Source organism: Anolis sagrei, chromosome 2, assembly GCF_037176765.1.
Source record: "Anolis sagrei isolate rAnoSag1 chromosome 2, rAnoSag1.mat, whole genome shotgun sequence".
Taxonomy (NCBI): domain Eukaryota; kingdom Metazoa; phylum Chordata; class Lepidosauria; order Squamata; family Dactyloidae; genus Anolis; species Anolis sagrei.
The window spans coordinates 9910499-9935359 of record NC_090022.1 but is presented as its reverse complement, the minus strand read 5'-3'; the positions used below and the strand labels follow the sequence as shown (position 1 = coordinate 9935359).

Sequence of the window (24861 nt, the reverse complement as noted above, 5' to 3'; positions counted from 1 at the left end):
AATTTAAACTGTATTAAAAGTGTGTGTGCCAGGAGCAGGGTAATTTCTAGCCAGAGATATTTATTTATTTGCGACATTTATTTGCCGCCCTTCTCACCCCGGAGGGGACTCAGAGCAGCTTACAAGTAAAATGAAAATATAACATATTATATTATTAACATAGGACAATATTAACATTTTATATTACATAGTACGGTAACATTAGACTGTAATATTATTAGTAATATTACATGTAATATAAAATATATAATTGTAATATCATATTATTATTACCAGTCATATTGTACTACATTATAAAATTATCAATATTATATGTATATACATATATGATATGATATTAATTATATTATATTATATTGTATATATATTATATTATATTATATTATATTATATTATATTATATTATATTATATTATAAGCACAGTGTAGGAGACAAGATGAAACTGCCTTCCTGGCCCCTTTCTTCACTTGATTTGCACATCAGGGGAAATAACCGTGCAAGCATCGTTTCCTATGGCTGGGCCTCAAAAGAAGCAACATGTTCAATTCTGGAATCCCACCTGAAAGACAACACTCACAAACTGGACATTTGCAACCAAGGTGGTAAAGGAGGTGGAAACTAAGCCCAGAGGAACAACCGATGGGATTACATATGGTTTATTTTAAAAATAAGTGACATGACAATCATATTTAACCCTCAGAAGAATTGTCACAAAGAGCTTACTTTCTGCTGCTCCAGAGAAGAGGGCTTCAACTTAGGAATTCAAAGGACAAGAAAGTGGACTCTTCCAAATCTTAGGGAAAACTTCTCAAATGGTCCTGTTTGAAATCGGATGTTTACCCACAAAGGATAAACAGAGGAAACCCAGTCCAGTCCCATGGTGATGCCAGTGATCAGAGAAGCAAAAGAGTTGCAGTCCCAAGTCAAGCAAAGCAAAAAACCTGAACAGAGTTCGAAACCAAGAATGGGAATTGTCTAAGAAATGAGCCCAAAGTCAAGTCAAGTAGTACGCTAAGCCAAGGGAATTGCATATGTTCATCAGAAAATGTTGAATGTATAGTCCACAGGGCCAGCATGCCAAACCTTGCAATTTCCCTGTTGCAATTCATTTTTTTTTACTTTTGTACGAGCTCTTTGGATAGTTTTTCTCTTCTGTGAATTTTCTGGTGACTCACCAAATTTGAACTCCTAGCAAAACATTTCCCACACTCCTGGCATTGGTAAGGTTTCTCTCCTGTGTGGAGTCTTTTGTGCCTCCCCAAGTGTGAACTGGAAGCAAAACATTTCCCACACTCCTTGCATTGGAAAGGCTTCTCTCCTGTGTGGAGTCTTTTGTGCCTCACCAAGTCTGAACTGTAAGCAAAACATTTCCCACATTCCTGGCATTGGTATGGCTTCTCTCCTGTGTGGAGTCTTTTGTGGTACACCAAGGCATAACTATCTCTAAAACATTTCCCACATTCTTGACATTGGTATGGCTTCTCTCCTGTGTGGAGTCTTTTGTGCCTCACCAAGTCTGAACTGTAAACAAAACATTTCCCACATTCTTGGCATTGGTATTGCATCTCCCCTGTGTGGAGTCTATTGTGTCTCACCAAGCCTGAACTGGAAGCCAAACATTTCCCACATTGCTGGCATTGGTATGGATCCTCTCCTGTGTGGAGTGTTTTGTGCTTCACCAAGTGCGAACTCCTAGCAAAACATTTTCCACACTCCTGGCATTGATACGGCTTCTCCCCTGTGTGAAGTCTTTTGTGACTCACCAAGGCTGAGCTGTCAGCAAAGCATTTCCCACACTCCTGGCATTGGTATGGCTTCTCCCCTGTGTGGAGTCTATTGTGGCTCACCAAGGATGAACACTGAGCAAAACATTTTCCACACTCCTGGCATTGGTATGGTTTCTCTCCTGTGTGGAGTCTATTGTGGTTCACCAAGCCTGAACTCTTAGCAAAACATTTCCCACACTCCTGGCATTGGTATGGCTTCTCTCCTGTATGGATTCTTTTGTGGCTCATCAAGACTGAACTCTGAGTAAAACATTTCCCACACTGCTGGCATTGGTATGGCTTCTCTCCTGTGTGGAGTCTTTTGTGGTACACCAAGCCTGAACTGTCAGCAAAACATTTCCCACACTCCTGGCATTGGTATGGTTTCTCTCCTGTGTGCAGTCTTTTGTGGCTCACCAAGGTTGAACTGTCAGCAAAACATTTCCCACAATCTTGGCACTGGTATGGCTTCTCTCCTGTGTGGAGTCTATTGTGGCTTACCAAGGATGAACTCTGAGAAAAACATTTCCCACACTCCTGGCATTGGTATGGTTTCTCTCCTGTGTGGAGTCTATAGTGGCTCACCAAGCCTGAACTCTGAGCAAAACATTTCCCACACTCCTGGCATTGATGTGGCTTCTCTCCTGTATGGATTCTTTTGTGGCTCATCAAGACTGAACTCTGAGTAAAACATTTCCCACACTCCTGGCATTGGTATGGCTTCTCTCCTTTGTGGAGTCTTTTATGCCTCACAAAGGCTGAACTGTCAGCAAAACATTTCCCACACTCTTGGCATTGGTATTGCTTCTCTCCTGTGTGGAGTCTATTGTGGCTCACCAAGCCTGAACTGGAAGCAAAGCATTTCCCACATTCATTGCATTTGTATGGCTTCTCTCCTGTGTGGAGTCTCTTGTGGGTCACCAAGTGTGAACTCTGAGCAAAACATTTTCCACACTCCTGGCATTGGTGTGGCTTCTCTCCTGTATGGATTCTTTTGTGGTTCACCATGCCTGAACTCTTAGCAAAACATTTCCCACACTCCTGGCATTGGTGTGGCTTCTCTTCTCTGTGGAGTCTTTTGTGGCTCACCATGGTTGAACTCTCAGCAAAACATTTACCACACTCCTGGCATTGGTATGGCTTCTCTTCTGTGTGGAGTCTTTTGTGGTACACCAAGGATGAACTCTGAGTAAAACATTTCCCACACTCCTGGCATTGGTATGGTTTCTCTCCTGTGTGGAGTCTATAGTGGCTCACCAAGCCTGAACTCTGAGCAAAACGTTTCCCACACTCCTGGCATTGGTATGGCTTCTCTCCTGTGTGGAGTCTTTTATGCCTCACTAAGGCTGAACTGCAACTAAAACATTTCTCACACTCCTGGCATTGGTATTGCTTCTCTCCTGTGTGGAGTGTTTTGTAGCTCACCAAGTTTGAACTCTGAGCAAAACATCTCCCAAACTCTTGGCACTGGTGTGACTTCTCTCCATATACATTCCATTTGTAGGGACTTTCTCTGGCAGAACCTCCATCTTCACTGTGGGTTTTCTGGTGTCTAGGAAGGTCCCCATTGAGCCCAAAATACTTCCTGCATTTGGTATATACATTGCTCTTCTTCCAGTCATCTGCTGTGAAAAAGAAGGACAGAAACAATCATTCCTCAGTGTGAGTGATAAGGACTCTAAAGATATAAATGCTGTCCTCCCTCCACCCCTTGTGCAGTAAGGACTGACACAGTTTGATTGCCTGGAGCCTCTAAGGGAGAGCTGAGTAATGTATGTTCCAGAGCATACCTGTTCCTCATCTAGCATGTTTTTTATTCTGTCTCCTTCTCCCTTTTCCCTTCACATTCAAATCCTTCCCTTTTTCTCTAGCTAAACCTTTCCCTTGCTACCACCCATTCCATAATCATTCCCTTCTTTTCCTTTCTCTCCCCCAACCTGCAGTTCTCTCTCCCCATGTGACTGTAAACAAAAAACCCTGAGCCACAATCATTCACAAGCACAGAACATAGAACACATTATGTGGCAGGTCACCATCTTGCTAATGACTGAGGCTAGGGACAGTTTGCATGCTGGGAGAGGCAGCATAAAAAGAGAGCCTGGCCTGACACACGGAGGCTAGACTGCCTGGCTGGGAGGAAAACAAGGCTGAACTCTCTCACACACTCTCACAGAGATACAGAGAGAGAGCGATGGTGTGACTGATCTGGGGTGAACACTCTTGAGAGGCTTTCCAGGGGGCCCTGGTGCCGTGAGGGAGTGTGGTACGCTTGGACTTGACTATTGAAGTCTTCCCACTGGAGTCCGAATTGGTGCTAAGATTGCTGTTGCTCAGGCACCAAGTCAATATTACTCTTATGTCACATATTTCTAGCATAAGCCCTGCCTTGAGAACTCTCAGTGACCGTGATGATTTAGGATAATACTGCATTTTGAAATAGAAATCCCCACGAGTGAGGGAGCCTTACCAAGAGAGTCCACCATCCCATGAATCTCCTCCATGATCTGCCCGTGCAAGGCTTTCTGATCAGGACTCAGGAGAGCCCACTCCTCCGGGGAGAAATGCACAGCCACCTCCTCAAAGGCGATTGGGCCCTGGTGGGAAAAGAACACATTTCCTTCTCACAAAAGGTATATCGAGAAAAATAATTACAAGAAACTCTTTAAAGCAGGTTTACATTCTTGTTGGGGGTTTATATTTGAAAGGGAAAGGGCTAAGGCCTCAGTGCCATAGTTTAAGCTTTGTAGAGACATCCGGATGATCACAATTAAGAACCATTTCTCAATTTATTGTCAAAGGCTTTCATGGCCGGAATCACGGAGTTGTTGTAGGATTTTTTGGGCTATACGGCCATGTTCTAGAGGCATTCTCTCCTGACATTTCGCCTGCATCTAAGGCAAGCATCCGCAGAGGTAGTGAGGTCTGTTGGAACTAGGAAAAGGGTTTATATTTCTGTGGAATGACCAGGGTGGGACAAAAGACGCTTGTCTGCTGGAGCTAGGTGTGAATGTTTCAACTGACCACCTTGATTAGCATTTGATTGCCTGGCAGTGCCTGGAGCAATCTTTTGTAGAGAGGGGATTAGATGTCCTTGTTTGGTTCCTCTCTGTTGTTGTGCTGTTCTAATTTTAGAGTTTTTTTTAATACTGGTAGCCAGATTTTGTTCATTTTCATGATTTCCTCCTTTCTGTTGAAATTGTCCACATGCTTGTGGATTTCAATGGCTTCTCTGTGTAGTCTAACATGGTGGTTGTTGGAGTGATCCAGCATTTCTGCGTTCTCAAATAATATGCAATCAAATGCTAATCAAGGTGGTCAGTTTAAACATTCACACCTAGCTCCAGCAGACAAAAGTCCTTTGTCCCACCCTGGTCATTCCACAGATATATAAACCCTATTTCCCAGTTCCAACAGACCTCACTACCTCTGAGGATGCTTGCCATAGATGCAGGCGAAACGTCAGGAGAGAATGCCTCTAGAACATGGCCATATAGCCCAAAAAATCCTACAACAACCCATTTCTCAATTGATATTTAGAATCAGAAATGGAATCTGGACATGTCCCAGGTTTTATCGTGTTGTGCAGAATCAGACACAGTGACATTCCAGGTGAGGTCCCACCAAAGTAGAAAGAAGGTCACCGTGACTTCCCTTAATGTAGGCACTACATTCCTTTCAATGCAGCTCAAAATCCCACATTCCTTTCGATGCAGGTTTTCAAGCTGCTGCATCACATTGTTGGCTTGCCCAGATCTGTTTTTAAGTTCTACATCAACGTCACTCTAGTCTCCGTCTCACTTGTTTCATCTCCGCCAACTCCGTGGAAAACCAAGGGGCTGCTTTGGCTCTGCTCCACGAGAGGGGTAGTGTCCACTGACCCGGCCAGTTCCCCATTCCAGAGGTCAGCCGGAACTTCAACAGAATCACCTACCAAAGTGACAGGAAAGTTTCCAGGAGCTGTCAGGAACCCATCTGGATCCGTAAGCTTCCTGGGACAGACCGTCTTAATCGGTCTCCCTCCTCTGCAGAGGTTGGGAGTCCCGGCAAGTCTAAACCCGACCAGGTAGTGATTGGTCCATGACAACAGACCTCTGACCGGTTTACACACACCACCATCCCCACCACCTCATCCTGTACAGAAAACAAGTTCCAAAGTGTGTCCGGCACCACGAGTAGGGCAAGATACGACCTGGGACAGACCCATGGTTGTCACTCTTGACAGGGCACTCTCAGCATGGATGTTGAAGTCTCCCGGCACTATTAGCCACTGAGACTCCAAGGCCAACCCCGAGACCACCCCGGCTAGCTCAGGAAGGGAGACTGTTGAGAAGACCCTACTGTTGGCGCTTTCTTCCGTCTTCTACAGACACAACCTAGGAAGCCCCTTTCATTGTTTTTAATCTCTCTGGCAAGCCTGATGTCATTTTCTGCTGTAGCTTCTCAGCTCTTTTCCCTACTTATGCTGGTTAGTCATTTGGACTCCTCTTTGGGGATTCCCCCCTCCCCGGCCCTCTTTCCATTTCTTGTACACATCCCTTTTAAATCTTACCTCACCTGGATGATCTTTAGACATTTATTCTTGGTTTCTTTAGATTTCTCCTATTCCCCCCCCCCCTCCTTGTGAGCACTGTTTGCAATTGCACCTTCAGTATCTCACTTTTAAGAAACTCCCATTCAGTGCTTTCTATTTCAAGAGATGTTTGATGACTGAGTCTGGAAGAAATGACGCCCAGGCAGCCATAGCAGAGCACCTGATGAACCAGCCTGGACACGGCATATTATTTGAGAACACAGAAATGCTGGACCACTCTCAATTCCCTGTTTCAAGAGATGTTTGATGACTGAGCCTGGGACCAATGACCCCCAGGCAGCTCCCTTCCTCCTCTCCCAGGAATCCTTCTGCTTACCTGATTCACTTCCACTCCGTCACAAAAGGGAAGACTCGACTGTGGATTCAGCCATAACATCATTCCAGTCCCTGGGAGAGAGAGAGAAAGAGAGAGCAAGGGGTGGAAAGCTGGTCACATAAGCATGTCTCAGAGGAGAGAATTACTGTCCTATAAAGAAACCTATGAGGAAATGACCCTATGAACCCAGGAGCATTCTCCAGCCCAGGAATAGGTAACATTTTGGAGATGAGGACTTTATATCTCAACCAGTGCTGTGAGTAGGTTGGATTGAAACTATCTTCTGGGGAGGCCCTGCTCTCGGCCCCACCTTTATCACAAGTGAGGCTGGTGGGGACGAGGGACAGGGCCTTCTTGGTGGTGGCCCCTCGCCTGTGGAATGCACTCCCCGGGGAAATTAGGTCATCAACATCCCTCCTCTCCTTCAGGAGGAAGTTAAAAACCTGGATGTGGGACTGGGCCTTTGAGTAAGCTGGCAGATGGACAAAGACAAGGGCAACCAGAGCAGGAAAGGACAATGACAATGCTGGATGGATTATGGAATTATAAATCGGCGAACATTGGCCACAGGATGATTTTATTACTGTTATTGTATTGATGTGATGTTTTAACTAGTGACAATTGTTGATGTTAAATTGTATATTGTACTTTGTGAATTGTTGGGCATCGAATTGTGTCTTTTTTGTAAGCCGCCCTGAGTGCCCCCCTAGGGGGTTGAGAAGGGCGGGGTAGAAGCACTCCAAATAAATAAATAAATAAATAAAAACTAGTCCTGGGCTTGGTATTGCAATTGACTACAGTTATTCTTTGTTGTCTGTTTGTCTTCCAGCTCAGTTTCAGGCTCATCTTAGCTTCAGGTCCCACCTGGGAAGATACTGAAGGGCTGATTTTCCCGTCTTACTTAACAGTATGGAAATGTAGAAGTATTGTTAGAAAGAATACTGAAAATCACACTGAAATTACACATTTTGCACCTGAATGGATACCTATATACTCATCTTTTTAAAAATATTATTATTATTATTCATTAAGTGAGTAGATTTTGTATATTTATTCCATATTCGTCATTCATCTCTGACAACACTTCCCGAACCCCTTCTTATTTCTCACTCTTCCTCCCTTCTATATCATCCACTCATTTAGCTTAGTTCTGTTCACTCTATCCATACTACAATTTCCATTATAACTTTACTTGATTCATGAGCTCAGCTTTTCCTATCTCTGAACAATATTGACATTGGTTTCCCCACTTTTGATCCATTCCACACCTGTATCCTCATCTCAAGGCCAAATGATCCTGCATGCCCACCTTCTCTAGCTCAAACCAAATGTGGATGTGCTACAATCCCCTGAAGGGGAATTTACACTGGCCTAGAACACCAAGATTCCCAGAAGGGTTCCTTCTCACCCTCCAAGGCTGTAGGTCCATCTCCTTCCTCTCCTTCCTGCTTCACCTCCTTCAGCTGGAGGCTCTGGGTGGGGGCTGAGGGAGATTTCTCTGATGCAGGGACATCAGGCTGGGCTTCCATACAGTTATTTTGGGCCTGAAAGAAGACAGAGAAATCCATAAGTAGAATAGAGAAAGATTAGAAAAGGATTCCCCCCCCCCCCCCAAATGTGCAGAAACTGCATTCTGAATTTGGCCACATTCGACCTTCCATCATTTTCAAATTGGAGTAGAACAGCAACAGAGCTTCCAGTGGATACGGAGGTGAGAGCAGGAGGGGCAGAGCAGGGGGGGAAAGGGGCCGAGGGAGCAGAGCTCGGCTTCTCCCTCACATCGGTCCCATCTTAGAAGGAAGGCAGGAGGTACACTTAATCTCTCCATCAGTCCCAAGGTGAGTGAAGCCAAGAGGCAGCGCTCTCACCTGTCCCTCCTGCTTCTCGTCCTCTTCCATCACATTCAATGTAATATCTGGGGGCAACATATTTAAGTGGAGGAGCAACTGAGCATACAGTGGATACGGAGGTGAGAGCAGGAGGGGCAGAGCAGGGGGGGAAAGAGGCCGAGGGAGCAGAGTCCAGCTTCTCCCTCACATCGGTCCCATCTTGGAAGGAAGGCAGGATGTACATTTACTCTATCCATCAATCCCAAGGTGAGTGAAGCCAAGAGGCAATGCTCTCACCTGTCCTTCCAGCTTCTCGTCCTCTGCCCGACTCAGGAGGAAGCCTTCCGCCAGGGCCACCGCCTTGGAAGAGGTCTCTGCCCCACACTCTCGGACCCAACTCCCCATCTCTGGGGGCAGGATGCTCAGGAACTTCTCCAGGTCTGCCTTGGCGTGTTGCTCTGGCTTCAGCCACTGGCGGCAGAGATCGTGGAGGCGGCTGCAAACCTCTCTGGGCCCCTCGCCCTCTCCGTAGGACTGCCTGAAGCGCTGGCGCTGTGTGTCTGAGCTAGAAAGGTCCACACTCAGGAAGTTATGTGTTATTTTTTCCCAGGATGCTACACTGCTCCCAGGTGCTGCTTCAGGTCCAGGTGAGTTGGGTCTCTCCATGCTGGAACCACTCTTTGATGAAGAAGCCAAGTGGGTCCAAGATGCTCTTCCTGGCTCTTCTCTCTACTGAACAGGCTCAACTCCAAAATTCTCAGTGAATCCTCTGTGAAAGAAAGGCAGAATTAGACAACAGGCTTTGGGAGGCTTTTTCTTGGAGAGTGAATCTAAGGCTTTTCTTCCCCGCACCATCCCCTTCCTCTGTGACACAACCAACATTTATATAGTCCTAATATCCTGTTCAACCTCCTCCTCCCCTTCTATGTTCTCCTTTTTCCTTTGTGTGAAAAAAACATATTTTCCTTTGAAATCTATACAAATAAAAATGTAATGTTTGTGGGATTAACAGAACTCAAAAACCACTGGACGAATTGACACCAAATTTGGACACAAGACACCTAACAACCCAATGTATGTCCTTCACTCAAAAAAATTGATTTCGTCATTTGGGAGTTGTAGTTGCTGGGATTTATAGTTCACCTACAATCAAAGAGCATTCTGAACCCCACCAACGATGGAGATGAACCAAACTTGGCACACAGTTCTCCCATGAGCAACAGAAAATACAGGAACGGTTTGATGGGCGGTGTCCTTTGGTTTTGGAGTTGTAGCTCACCTACATCCAGAGATCACTGTGGACTCAAACAATGATGGATCTGGACCAAACTTGGCACGAATACTCAATATGCCCAAATGTGGAGTTTAGGGAAAATAGAATCTTGACATTTGGGAGATTTGGTTGCTGGGATTTATAGTTCACCTACAATCATAGAGCATTCTCAACCCCACGAGCGATAGAATTGGGCCAAACCTCCCTCACAGAACCCCCATGTGGGCCACAGCAACGCGTGGCAGGGGACGGCTAGTGGGTAATAAAAACTTAAGGGGAAACAGAGGCTGGTGAGTGGGTTGGAAGGGGAAAGCCCTGGGCCTCTCTCTCTCTGCCTGCCCCTCTCTCCTCCCAAGGATCCCCTGGGGGGAGAATCAGATGACTACCAACCCCAGGTTAGTGCAGGCCTGGGCCTACTTCAGCCCTCCCTCCAGGTGTGTTGGGCTTCAGCCCCTCTTCGGCCCTTTGGAGAAGGAATGGGAAGAATGGGAGAAGGAGGAAGAGAAGGAGGAGAGAGATAGGCTAAGAGGAGGAGGAGGAGGAAGGAGAGGCTGACAGAGCCAACTCTCCTCTCTCAGCCAGGCAAGGAAGGGTTAAGAGGAGAGAGTTTGCTTCCTAGAGGGACAGGAAAGGCGGGTCTGGGGAGGCCCACTTCCTTCCTGCCTCTCTGGGAACCACACTCCCTGCCCTTAACCCTTCCTTGCCCAGCTTTACACTGGAAGGAGGGGGAAAGAGCATCTCTCCAAAACACTGGAACCAAAGGACTCAAGATAGACTCAAAGAGTTGGAAGAGACCTCATGGACCATCCAGTCCAACCCCATTCTGCCAAGAAGCAGGAATATTGCATTCAAATCACCCCTGACAGATGGCCATCTAGCCTCTGTTTAAAAGCTTCCAAAGAAGGAGCCTCCACCACACTCCGGGGCAGAGAGTTCCACTGCTGAACGGCTCTCACAGTCAGGAAGTTCTTCCTCTGTTCAGATGGAATCTCCTCTCTTGTAGTTTGAAGCCATTGTTCCATTGCGTCCTAGTCTCCAAGGAAGCAGAAAACAAGCTTGCTCCCTCCTCCCTGTGGCTTCCTCTCACGTATTTGTACATGGCTATCATATCTCCTCTCAGCCTTCTCTTCTTCAGATGATGGCAAAGATAGTAATGGAGGAAAAATTCTGTATTCATAAGATAGTCAGATATATTATTTCCCTGTCAAACCTTTGCTGCCCAGCCCCACTGAACATTAAAGGTAGTCAGTCCAAGAGAGAGAATTCAAAAGGTCCTCAAGTGTCCATATGGGAGACCCCCTTCCCACATCCCAGAATCAAATCTGTCTCTGCAAAGCTCCTGCACAGCTAAAGCCTAAAAACATAACTGTTGTCAAAACTCCCAGGCTCAGCTAGCTTCTTGGGACTAGCCCAACCAATCAGCTTCGTGCTTTGCATTCTCAGTTAACAGACACTCACCAACTGATATTTCCATGCTAAAGCAGTGTTTCTCAACCTTTCTAATGCCGCGACCCCTTAATACATTTCCTCATGTTGTGGTGACCCCCAACCATAACATTATTTTGCTACTTCATAACCGTAATTTTCCTCCTATTATTAATTGTAATGCAATTATCTGATAAGCAGGATGTATTTTCATTCACTGGACCAAATTTGGCACAAATACTCAATATGCCCAAAATTGGATTGGGGTGGGGTTGGGGGGGGGGGGTTGATTGTGTCATTTGGGAGTTGTAGTTGCTGGGATTTATAGTTCACCTACAATCAAAGAGCATTCTGAACTCCAGCAATGACGGAATTGAACCAAACTTGAGACTCAAAACTACCATGGCCAATAGAAAACACAGGAAGTGTTTGGTGGGCATTGACCTTGAGTTTGGAGTTGTAGTTCACCTACATCCAGAGAGCACTGTGGACTCAAACAATGGTGGATCTGGACCAAACTTTACATGAACACCCAATATGCCCAAATGTGAACACTTGTGGAGTTTGGGGAAAATAGACCTTGACATTTGTAGTTGTTGGGATTTATAGTTCACCTACACTCAAAGAGCATTCTGAACTCCAGCAATGACGGAATTGAACCAAACTTGAGACACAAAACTACCATGGCCAATAGAAAACACAGGAAGTGTTTGGTGGGCATTGACCTTGAGTTTGGAGTTGTAGTTCACCTACATCCAGAGAGCACTGTGGACTCAAACAATGGTGGATCTGGACCAAACTTTACATGAACACCCAACATGCCCAAATGTGAACACTTGTGGAGTTTGGGGAAAATAGACCTTGACATTTGTAGTTGCTGGGATTTATAGTTCACCTACACTCAAAGAGCATTCTGAACTCCAGCAATGACGGAATTGAACCAAACTTGAGACACAAAACTACCATGGCCAATAGAAAACACAGGAAGTGTTTGGTGGGCATTGACCTTGAGTTTGGAGTTGTAGTTCACCTACATCCAGAGAGCACTGTGGACTCAAACAATGGTGGATCTGGACCAAACTTTACATGAACACCCAACATGCCCAAATGTGAACACTTGTGGAGTTTGGGGAAAATAGACCTTGACATTTGTAGTTGCTGGGATTTATAGTTCACCTACACTCAAAGAGCATTCTGAACCCCACTAACAATTGAACTGGACCAAACTTCCCACAAAGAACCCCCATGACTAACAGAAAATACTATGTTTTTTGATGGTCTTTGGTGACCCCTCTGACACTCCTTGGCAACCCCTCCAGGGGTCCCGACCCCCAGGTTGAGAACCACTGTGCTAAAGCAAAATAATAATAATAATAATAATAATAATAAATATTATTTATACCCCGCCATCATCTCCCCAACGGGGACTCGGGGCGGCTTACATGAGGCCCTGCAACAATATCAACCCTGATAACCTGCTACTAGGAATAGCATTAAAATATTTTCCAAGATAGTTTGCTCAGTCCCTAGATGTGTGCAGTGGACGGAGGACTCACCGGCGGAAGTAGGAAGCGGCCCTGGCTCTGGCAGAGGAGGAGAAGGCAAAGGCCTCTTGGGGAAGGCAGGGGAGCTAGTGCGTGCTCACACTGCCTCTCCTGCGTGAACTCACCTGCCCACCTGCACTTTACCATATTGCACAAATGTGATCCACACCCCAATTCTGGCAGGGTCATTTAGCCAAACATGGTGCGCCTTTAATTCACATAAATGCGGTCATCTCTTTACTGGTAACTCAATTGTATCAAGCAATTAGAAGGGACTAGTTGGGAAGCTTGTATTAATTATACACATGCTGTTGTTTTTCTTACTCTACAGACAAACTTATTTATTTCGGAAGCTTCTGTATGGTCTTTCTCCAACGGACTCAAGGCGGTTTACACCAGCATTAAAGCACACAATGTAAAACAAAACCATTATAAACAGCCCAAACTGGAACGCAAGTCCTTCTTTGCAGGACATTAATATAATCAGTTAAATAGGTGAAAACCGTCTAAAACTTCCCATATGGAGATCGACACTATGGAGCGCTATATATATCCTAGGCTTCTGTGCAGTTCAATGGAAAGCTATTATTCCCTTAATATAAGATCTAGGGACAAAATAGATCAAATTCGCATAGACTATAGTAAAATCAATATATATATATATATATATATATATATATATATATATATATATTTACAGTATTTATATACCACCTTACTCACTCCTGGGGGGACATTGTTAATTCTAAAATAACAAGACTCGTGTTTTTCAATTTAAACTGCATTAAAAGTGTGTGTGCTAGGAGCAGGGTAATTTCTAGCCAGAGATAGTTATTATTTATTTATTTGAGACATTTATTTGCCGCCCTTCTCATCCCGGAGGGGACTCAGAGCAGCTTACAATTAAAATGAAAATATAACATATTATATTATTAACATAGCACAATATTAACATTTTATATTACATTGTACTGTAACATTAGACTGTAATATTATTAGTAATATTACATGTAATATAAAATATATAATTATAATATGATATTATTATTAACAGTCTTATATTGTACTACATTATATTATCAATATTATATGTATATTCATATATGATATGATATATTAATTATATTATATTATATATTGTATATATTATATTTTATATATTATACTGTACTGTACTGTACTGTACTGTACTATACTATACTATACTATACTATACTATATTATATTATATTATATTATAAGCACAGTGTAGGAGACAAGATGAAACTGCCTTCCTGGCCCCTTTCTTCACTTGATATGATTAGCACATCAAGGGAAATAACCGTGCAAACATCCTTTGGCTGGGCCTCAAAAGAAGCAACGTGTTCAATTCTGGAATCCCACCTAAAGACAAAACTCACAAACTGGAAATTAGCAACCAAGGTGGTAAAGGAGGTGAAAAATAAGCCCAGAGGAACAACCGATGGAGTTACATATGGTTTATTTTAAAAATAAGTGACATCTCAATCGTATTTAACCCTCAGAATGATTGTCACAAAGAGCTTGCTTTCTGCTGCTCCAGAGAAGAAGACCTCAACTTAGGAATTCAAAGGCCAAGAAAGTGGACTCTACCAGATCTTAGCTAGAACTTCTCAAATGGTCCTGTTTGAAATCGGATGTTTACCCACAAAGGATAAACAGAGGAAAGCCAGTCCAGTCCCATGGTAATGTCTGTGACCAGAGAAGCAAAAGAGTTCTCCACAACAGTCCCAAGTCAAGCAAAGCAGAAGACCTGAACAGAGTTTGAAACCAAGAATGGGAATTGTCTAAGAAATGAGCCCAAAGTCAAGCCAAGTACTACGTTAAGCCAAGGGAATCACACATGTCCATCAGAAAATGTTGAATGTATAGTCTACAGGGCCAGAATGCCCAACCTTGCAATTTCCCTGTTGCAATTCATTTTTTTTTTTTTACTTTTGTCCAAGCTCTTTGGATGGTTTTTCTCTTCTGTGAATTTTCTGGTGACTCGCCAAATTTGATCTCCTAGCAAAACATTTCCCACACTCTTGGCATTGGTATGGCTTCTCTCCTGTGTGGACTCTTTTGTGGCTCACCAAGGATGAACTCTGAGTAAAACATTTCCCACACTCCTGGCATTGGTACGGCTTCTCTCCTGTGTGGAGTCTTTTGTGCTTCACTAAAGCTGAACCGTAAGCAAAACCTTTCCCACACTCCTGGCATTGATATGGCTTCTCTCCTGTGTGCATTGTTTTGTGGATCATCAAGGCTGAACTCTGAGCAAAACATTTCCCACACTCCTGGCATTGGTATGGCTTCTCTCCTGTGTGGAGTCTTTTGTGCCTCACCAAGTCTGAACTGTAAACAAAACATTTCCCACATTCTTGGCATTGGTATTGTGTCTCTCCTGTGTGGAGTCTATTGTGCCTCACCAAGGCTGAACTGGAAGCCAAAGATTTCCCACATTCATTGCATTTGTATGGCTCCTCTCCTGTGTGGAGTGTTTTGTGCTTCACCAAGTTTGAACTCCTAGCAAAACATTTTCCACACTCTTGGCATTGGTATGGCTTCTCTCCTGTGTGGACTCTTTTGTGGCTCACCAAGGAGAAACTCTGAGTAAAACATTTCCCACACTCCTGGCATTGGTGTGGCTTCTCTCCTGTGTGGAGTCTTTTGTGGCTCACCAAAGATGAACTCTGAGTAAAACATTTCCCACACTCCTGGCATTGGTATCGCTTCTCTCCTGTGTGGAGTCTTTTGTGGTACACCAAGGCTGAACTGTCAGCAAAACATTTCCCACACTGCTGGCATTGGTATTGCTTCTCTCCTGTGTGGAGTGTTTTGTAGCTCACCAAGTTTGAGCTCTGAGCAAAACATCTCCCAAACTCTTGGCACTGGTGTGGCTTCTCTCCATATACATTGCATTTGTAGTGTCTTTCTCTGGCAGAACCTCCATCTTCAGTGTGGGTTTGCCGGCGTCTAGGAAGGCCCCCATTGAGCCCAAAACGCTTCCTACATTTGGTATATACATTGCTCTTCTTCCAGTCATCTGCTGTGAAGAAGAAGGACAGAAACAATCATTCCTCAGTGTGAGTGATAAGGACTCTAAAGATATAAACGCTGTCCACCCTCCACCCCTTGTGCAGTAAGGATTGACACTGTTTGATTGCCTAGAGTCTCTAAGGGAGAGCTGAGTAACGTATGTTCCAGAGTATACCTGTTCCTCATCTAGCATGTTTTTTTTATTCTGCTTCTCCCTTTTCCCTTCACATTCAAATCCTTCCCTTTTTCTCTAGCTAAACCTTTTCCTTGCTACCACCCATTCCACAATCATTCCCTTCTTTTCCTTTCTCTCCCCAACCTCCAGTTCTCTCTCCCCATGTGACTGTAAACACAAAACCCCGAACCCCAATCATTCAGAAGCACAGAACATAGAACACATTATGTTGCAGGTCACCATCTCGCAAGTGGCTGCGGCTAGGGACAGTTTGCATGCTGGGAGAAGCAGCATACAAAGAGAGCCTGGCCTGCAGACACGCGGAGACTATTCTTTTTTTTTGTCGTGTCTGGAGCGTCCTGTTGTGAGAGAATTGGCCATCTGCAAGAACGTTGCCCTGGGGACGCCCGGATGATTTTGATGTTTTATCATCCTTCTGGGAGGCTTCTCTCATGTCCCCGCATGAGGAGCTGGAGCTGATAAGAGTTCATCCACCTCTCCCCGGATTCGAACCTGCGACCTGTCGGTCTTCAGTCCTGCTGGCACAGGGCTTTAACCCACTTCTCCACCGGGGGCTCCAGAGACTAGGCTGCCTGGCTGGGAGGAAAACAAGGCTGAACATGAGCCCAATAAAAAGACGTATAGCAGCGTCTGTGTACGTGAAGCTAGCGGATGTTTGTTCTTCTTGATGCTCCACACTCACGGCCAATTCCCCAATCTGGGCGATGACTCTTAATAGATTTCCAGGGAGCCCGAGTTACTGGGAAGGAGCCTGTCAGCAGACATCAAGAGCAAGTCGGCTTTTGCAGCACAACTCTTTCCTATCATTTTCCAGACCTCTTTTGGCTTCAGGCACGCAGTGGCTTTCCAAGCCATCCAAGGGCACACAGGATGCAAAACCAGGGAGGCTGGAAATGTGGGCCTGAAGTCAGGAGAGCTTTGCTGGGTGACTTATTGGAAACCTGCTTCCCAACCTCCTCCCCTGCCAATCTCTCTCACACACACTCACAGCGATACAGAGAGAGAGCGATAGTGTGACTGATCTGGGGTGAACACTCTTGCTAGGCTTTCCAGGGGGCCCTGGTGCCATGAGCAACTGTGGTACGCTTGGACTTGACTATTGACGTCTTCCCACTGGAGTCTAAATTGGTGCTAAGATTGCTGTTGCTCAGGCACCAAGTCAATATTACTCTTATGTCACATATTTCTAGCATAAGCCCTGCCTTGAGAACTCTCAGCGATTGTGATGATTTAGGATAACACTGCATTTTGAAATAGAAATCCCCACGAGTGAGGGAGCCTTACCAAGAGAGTCCACCATCGCGTGAATCTCCTCCATGATCTGCCCATGCAAGGCTTTCTGATCAGGACTCAGGAGAGCCCACTCCTCCGGGGAGAAAAGGACAGCCACCTCCTCAAAGGTGATTGGGTCCTGGGGGGAAAAGAGCACATTTCCTTCTCACATCAGGGACATCAAGAAAAATAATTACAAGAAACTCTTTAAAGCAGGTTTACATTCCTGTTGGGTTTGTTGTTTTTTTTTAAAGTGAAAGGGCTAAGCCCTCCGTGCCATAGTTTAAGCCTTGTAGAGACATCCGGTTGATCACAATTAAGAACCATTTCTCAATTGATATTTAGAATCAGAAATGGAATCTGGACATGTCTCAGCTTTTATCGTGTTGCGCAGAATCCAACACAGTGATATTCCAGGTGAGGTCCCACCAAAGTAGAAAGAAGGTCACCGTGACTTCCCTTAATGTAGGCACAACATTCCTTTCAATGCAGCCCAAAATCCCACATTCCTTTTGATGCAGGTTTTCAAGCTACTTGTTGGCTTGGTCAGATCTGTTTTTAATCTCTACATCACCGTCACTATAGTACAGTGTTTCTCAACCTGGGGGTCAGGACCCCTGTTGGGGTCGCAAGAGGGTGTCAGAGGGGTCGCCAAAGACCATCAGAAAACAGTATTTTCTGTTGGTCATGGGTTCTGTGTGGAAAGTTTGGTCCAGTTCCATCGTTGGTGGTGTTCAGAATGTTATTTCATTGTAGGTGAACTATAAATCCCAGCAACTACAACTCCCAAATGTCAAGGTCTATTTTTCTCAAACTCCACCAGTGTTCACATTTCAGCGTATTGAGTATTTGTGCCAAGTTTGGTTCAGATCCATCATTGTTTGAGTCCACAGTGCTCTCTGGATGTAGGTGAACTACAACTCCAAACATTCAAGGTCAATGTCCACTAGATCCTCCCAGTATTTTCTCTTGGCCATGGGAGTTCTGTGTGCTAAGTTTGGTTCAATTTCATCATTGGTGGTGTTCAGAATGCTCTTTGATTATAGGTGAACTATAAATCCCAGCCACTACAGCTCCCAAATAACAAAATCAATCCCCCCCAACCCCACCAGTATTCAAATTTGGGCATATTGGGTATTTGGGATTTGAAAATATGAGATATTTACATTACCATTCATAACAGTAGCAAAATTACAGTTACGAAGCAGCAATGAAAATGTTATGGTTGGACGTCACCACAACGTGAGGAACTGTACTAAGGGGTCGCGGCATTAGGAAGGTTGAGAACCACTGCTCTAGTCTCTGTCTCTCTTGTTTCATCTCTGCCAAATCCGTGGAAAACCAAGGGGCTCTCCTCCACGAGAGGGGTGGTGTCCACTGCCCCGGCCAGTTCCCCATTCCAGAGGTCAGCCGGAACTTCAACAGAATCGCCTGCCAAAGTGACAGGAAAGTCCCCAGGAGCCGTCAGGAACCCATTCGGTTCCATAAGCCTCCTGGGACGGACCGTCTTAATCGGTCTCCCACCCTTGCAGAGGTTTGGGGTCTGTGCAAGTCTAAACCTGATTAGGTAGTGATCGGTCTATGACAACAGAACTCTGACCGGTTTACCCACACCACCATCCCCACCACCTCATCCTACACAGAAAACAAGTTTCAAAGTGTGTCCGGCACCACGAGTAGGGCAAGATACGACCTGAGACAGACCCATGGTTGTCACACTTGACAGGGCAGTCTCAGGGCAGTCTCAGCATGGATGTTGAAGTGTCCCGGCACTATTAGCCAGTGAGACTCCAAGGCCAACCCCGAGACCACCCCGGCTAGCTCAGGAAGGGAGACTGTTGAGAAGACCGTACTGTTGGCGCTTTTTTCCGTTTTCTGCGGACACAACCAAGGAAGCCCCTTTCATTGTTTTTAATCTCTCTGGCAAGCCTGCGCTCATCCCTTTAAAATCTTTAGACATTTATTCTTGGTTTCTTTAGATTTCTCCTATTTTTTCCACTCCTTGTGAGCACTGTTTGCAATTGCACCTTCAGTATCTCACTTTTAAGAAACTCTCATTCAATTCTTTCTGTTTCAAGAGATGTTTGATGACTGAGCCCGGGACCAATGACCGCCAGGCAGCTCCTTTCCTCCTCTCCCAGGAATCCTTCTGCTTACCTGATTCACTTCCACTCCATCACAAAAGGGAAGACTCGACTGTGGATTCAGCCATATCATTCCAGTCCCTGGGAGAGAGAGAGAGAGAGAGAGCAAGGTGTGGAAAACCGATCACATAACATGTCTCAGAGGAGAGAATTACTGTCCTATAAAGAAATCTATGAGGAAATGACCCTATGAACCCAGGAGCATTCTCCAGCCCAGGAATAGGTAACATTTTGGAGATTAGGACTTTTTATCTCAACCAGTGCTGTGAGTAGGTTGGACTGAAACTAGTCCTGGGCTTGGTATTGCAATTGACTACAGTTATTCTTTGTTGTCTGTTTGTCTTCCAGCTCAATTTCAGGACTCATCTTAGCTTCAGGTCCCACTGGGAAGATACTGAAGGGCTGATTTTTCAGTCCTACTTAACAGTATGCAAATGGAGAAGCATTGCCAGAAAGAATACTGAAAATCACACTGAAATTGCACATTTTGCACCTGAATGGATACCTATACACTCATCTTTTAATAATAATAATAATAATACATTATATGAGCAGATTTTGTATATTTATTCCATATTCGTCATTCATCTACAACAACATTTCCCCAACCTCTTACTATTTCTCACTCTTCCTCCCTTCTATATCATGTACTCATTTAGCTTAGTTCTGTTCACTCTGTCCATACTACAATCTCCATTTTACCTTTAACTTGATTCATGAACTCAGCTTTTCCTATCTCTGAACAATATTGACATTGGTTTCCCCACTTTTGATCCATTCCACACCTGTATCCTCATCTCAAGGCCAAATGATCCTGCATGCCCACCTTCTCTAGCTCAAACCGAATGTGGATGTGCTACAATCCCCTGAAGGGGAATTTACACTGGCCTAGAACACCAACACTCCCAGAAGGGTTCCTTCTCACCCTCCAAGGCTGCAGGTCCATCTCCTTCCTCTCCTTCCTGCTTCACCTCCTTCAGCTGGAGGCTCTGGGTGGAGCCTGAGTGAGATTCCTCTGATGCAGGGACATCAGGCTGGACTTCTATGCAGTTATTTTGGGCCTGAAAGAAGACAGAGAAATCCATAAGTAGAATAGAGAAAGATTAGAAAAGGATTTTTTTCCCCAAACGTGCAGAAACTGCATTCTGAAATTGGCCGCATTCCACCTTCCATCATTTTCAAATAGAATAGAGCAGCAATTGAGCTTGCAGTGGATATGGAGGTGAGAGCAGGAGGGGCAGAGCAGGGGGGGGGGGGGAAAGGGGCCGAGGGGGCAGAGTCCGGCTTCTTCCTCTCATCGGTCCCATGTTGGAAGGAAGGCCGTACGTTTAATCTCTCCATCAGTCCCAAGGTGAGTGAACCCAAGAGGCAATGCTCTCACCTGTCCCTCCTGCTTCTCGTCCTCTTCCTGACTCAGAAGGAAGTCTTCCGCCAGGGCCACCGCCTGGGAACAGCTCTCTGCCCCACACTCTCGGAACCAGCTCCCTATCTCTGGGGGCAGGATGCTCAGGAACTGCTCCAGGTCCATCATCTCCGCCTTGGTGTGTTGCTCTGGCTTCAGCCACCGACAGCAGAGATTGTAGAGGCAGCTGCAAACCTTTCTGGGTCCCTCGCTCTCTCGGTAGGAGGACTGCCTGAAGCGCTGGCTCCGTGTGTCTGAGCTATAAAGGTCTACACTCAGGAACTTCTGTGTAATTTTACTCCAGGATACTCCACTGCTCCCAAGTCCTGCTTTAGGTCCAGGTGAGTTGGGTCTCTCCATGCTGGAACCACTCTTTGATGAAGAAGCCAAGTGGATCCAAGACGCTCTTCCTGGTTCTTCTCTCAACTGAACAGGCTCAACTCCAAAATTCTCAGCCCACAATCACATTTCCTCTGTGAAAGAAAGGCAGAATTAGACAACAGGTTTGGGAGGCTTTTTTTTTTTTTTTTGGAGAGTAAATCTAAGGCTTCTCTTCCCTGCTCCATCCCTTTTCTCGGTAACACAGCAGACATTTATATAGTCCTAATATCCCGGTGGCGCAGTGGGTTAAAGAACTGAGCTGCTGAGCTTGTTGACCAAAAGGTCGCAGGTTCGATTCCAGGGAGCGGCGTGAGCTTCCGCTGTCAGCCCTAGCTTCTGCCAACCTAGCAGTTCAAAAACATGCAAATGTGAGTAGATCAATAGGTACCGCTCCGGCGGGAAGGTAAGGGCGCTCCATGCAGTCATGCCGGCCACATGACCTTGGAGGTGTCTACGGACAACGCTGGCTCTTCGGCTTAGAAATGGAGATGAGCACCACACCCCAGAGTCAGACATGACTGGACTTAATGTCAGGGGACTACCTTTACCTTTACCTAATATCCTGATCAGGGCTCTGCCACCCTCCTCCTCCCCTTCTATGTTCTCCTTTTTTCCTTTGTGTGAAAAAACATATTTTCCTTTGAAATCTATATAAATAAAAATGTAATGTTTGTTTGTGATACCATCAGAACTCAAAAACCACTGGGGGAATTGACACCAAATTTGGGCACAAGACACCATTCAAGGCAATCTATGTCCTGCACTCAAAAAAAATCCTCCCAAAAAACAATAAGACCTTTAAATTTTTACAAAGAAAAAAAAGAGAACAATGCGCCTGCGTGCAAACCCATTCTCTTCCCCCCGTCACGCGGGCACAGCCAGCACGAGAGGCACCCACGGCCATCCTCCCTCACTGCTCATTAACATATGCAAATTCCCTCCATCCCAGACCCTTCTGAGGCCAAGGAAACCAAAGGATGGCATGAGAATATGTGGCACCCCATCGCCCCAAAGCGGCCCTCTTCTGCCGTGGTGCACACCGGGAGTTGGAGTCCTTTCAAACCCACAAAGTATTACTATTGTTGGGATGCCTCCTCTCATGGCAAGGCCGCGGTGGCACAAGAACAACATTCTTTTTTTGTCTGGCCGCGAATGCCTTTTGCGCCTTTCCCACTTACGGTGGAGGCCTTTCCCAGGCGTCGCTAACGAGACAGGCGACTATAAGGGCCTCCTCATGCTTGACGTAGGCGCAATCAATAGGAGTATAGTGTCTAGATCTAGGGAAGTCATGCTACCCCTCTATTCTGCTTTAGTTGGACCACACCTGGAATATTGTGTCCAATTCTGGGCACCACAATTCAAGAGAGATATTGACAAGCTGGAATGTGTCCAGAGGAGGGCGACTCAAATGATCAAGGGTCTGGAGAAGAAGCCCTATGAGGAACGGCTTAAGGAGCTGGGCATGTTTAGCCTGGAGAAGGTTGAGAAGAGACATGATAGCCATGTATAAATATGTGAGGAAGTCATAGGGAGGAGGGAGTAAGCTTGTTTTCTGCTTCCTTAGAGACTAGGACGCAATGGAGCAATGGCTTCAAACTACAAGAGAGGAGATTCCATCTGAACATGAGGAAGAACTTCCTGACTGTGAGAGCCGTTCAGCAGTGGAACTCTCTGCTCCGGAGTGTGGTGGAGGCTCCTTCTTTGGAAGCTTTTTAACAGAGGCTGGATGGCCATCTGTCAGGGGTGATTTGAATGCAATATTCCTGCTTCTTGGCAGAATGGGGTTGGACTGGATGGCCCAGAAGGTCTCTTCCAACTCTTGGATTCTATGATCTTGGGCGTGAGTAAAAGAGAGTGACACACTCAAGCTAGTGGCCACGGGAGACCTCCTCCTGCTATAAGCCACTGAGGGGAATGAGACTCTCGACCTGTTGACGCTAAGTCGCCATCTTGGGTGTGGTGCTTAGTCCAAAGTTCAGTCAGGAAAGGGCCTTTTTCTCCTCAGCTGGAACTCTTAGTTCTGGGTTTGTGTAATAATAATAATTATAATAATAATAGACTTAATGTCAAGGGAAAATCTTTCCCTTTACTTAGTGTAAAATGAAATATTTTGCCTAATAATACATAATCCGTGTCCCTCTTGGTTGGTGAAATCCTGCTTGGAGGGATTACGCGACCCTCTGTTGAAGATCATAAACAGCTCCCTTGAGCAAGGAGTTTTTCCAGAGGGTTTAAAAGAGGCAGTGGTCTCTCCTTTGCTGAAGAAACCAGATTTAGATCCCTCGGTTCCCTCCAGTTACCGCCCAGTTTCGAATCTCTCGTTCCTGGGCAAGGTGATTGAGAGGGCAGCAGCGGAGCAGTTGCAGCAATTCCTAGACGACACAGCCGGACTAGATCCCTTCCAGTCCGGCTTCCGTGCAGGACATGGGACAGAGACTGTGCTTGTCTCCGTCACGGATCACCTTCGATGCCAGCTTGACCAGGGCGGGTCAGCGCTGCTTGTGTTATTGGATCTCACAGCAGCATTTGACACAGTCGACCACAATCTTTTGACCCACCGCCTTGCTGCTGTTGGAGTCAGGGGGACAGCTTTAAACTGGCTGTCCTCCTTTCTTCACAACCATGGACAGCGAGTGGAGAGGGGAGGCCTGGTCTCTGAGAGGTCCCCACTATCTTGTAGGATTCCTCAGGGCGCCATTCTCTCCCCTCTGTTGTTTAACATCTATATGCGACCACTTGCTCAGCTGGTTCGAGGTTTTGGGCTTGAGTGTTACCAGTACGCCAATGACACTCAGCTGGTGCTGATGATGGAAGGCCGACCAGACTCTGTACCCGATTATTTCCATCAGTTCCTCGAGGCCGTTACTGGATGGCTGTGTGCCAGCAGGTTGAGGGTGAATCCAGCAAAGATGGACTGGGTCAATCGGGCAGTGGGGATATCCAGCTGCCTACCCTGGATGGCGAGGCGCTATGCCCGTCATCATTGGTAAAGAGTCTGGGAGTCCTTTTGGACCCTCTGCTGACGATGGAGGCCCAGGTTTCCTCCGTTAGCAGGACCCCCTTCTTTCATCTGCGGCAGGCTAGACGGCTGGCCCCCTCCGTGTCCAGGGACGACCTAGCTACGGTGATCCAGGCTACGGTCATCTCAAGACTGGACTACTGTAACGCCCTCTACATTGGCCTTCCTCTGTTGGTGATCCGGAAGCTCAAGTTGGTACAAAACGCAGCTGCTCGGCTTCTTGCGGGAATTCCAATGAGATGCCACATAACCCCAATCTTACTACAGCTGCATTGGTTACCAATTGAGCACCGGATCACTTTCAAAGGGATGGGACTCACCTTTAAGGCCTTGCATGGTCCAATCTCGATAAAATAGTAAAGAGTAGAGACATCAGACTGGCAACAAAGATCCATTGCCTAGTCAAAGCCATGGTATTCCCTGTAGTAACCTACGGATGTGAGAGCTGGACCTTAGGGAAGGTTGAGCGAAGGAAGATCGATGCTTTTGAGCTGTGGTGTTGGAGGAAAGTTCTGAGAGTGCCTTGGACTGCAAGAAGATCCAACCAGTCCATCCTCCAGGAAATAAAGCCCAACTGCTCACTGGAGGGAAAGATACTAGAGACAAAGTTGAAGTACTTTGGCCACATCATGAGGAGACAGGAAAGCCTAGAGAAGACAATTA

At 45.8% G+C, this 24861-nt stretch overlaps 2 protein-coding genes across 19 annotated transcripts in view; one reads left to right on the top strand and one right to left on the bottom strand.

The window, feature by feature from the left end:
- The window catches only part of LOC132765774 (zinc finger protein 850-like), a 1095673-nt gene that overhangs the window by 739633 nt on the left and 331179 nt on the right, over nt 1–24861 (top strand). The gene's annotated exons all lie outside the window — the stretch shown is intronic.
- LOC132766016 (zinc finger protein 208-like) overlaps nt 1–24861 on the bottom strand; it is a 151722-nt gene that overhangs the window by 68619 nt on the left and 58242 nt on the right. For 7 of the 18 annotated variants that reach the window (XM_067465083.1, XM_067465082.1, XM_067465081.1 and 4 more), the window contains 4 exons: nt 8083–8218; nt 6675–6745; nt 4235–4361; nt 642–3392 (listed from right to left, as the gene is read on the bottom strand). In XM_067465083.1, coding sequence (XP_067321184.1) covers nt 1117–3392; nt 4235–4361; nt 6675–6745; nt 8083–8218 — 2610 coding nt within the window. In that variant the 3' untranslated portion in view covers nt 642–1116. Of the gene's footprint in view, nt 1–641; nt 3393–4234; nt 4362–6674; nt 6746–8082; nt 8219–8800; nt 9273–9650; nt 10379–20321; nt 20458–20777; nt 21272–22357; nt 22726–24861 lie in introns of those variants that run through there. The other 11 variants (XM_067465092.1, XM_067465088.1, XM_067465091.1 and 8 more) reach the window with 8 other exon arrangements.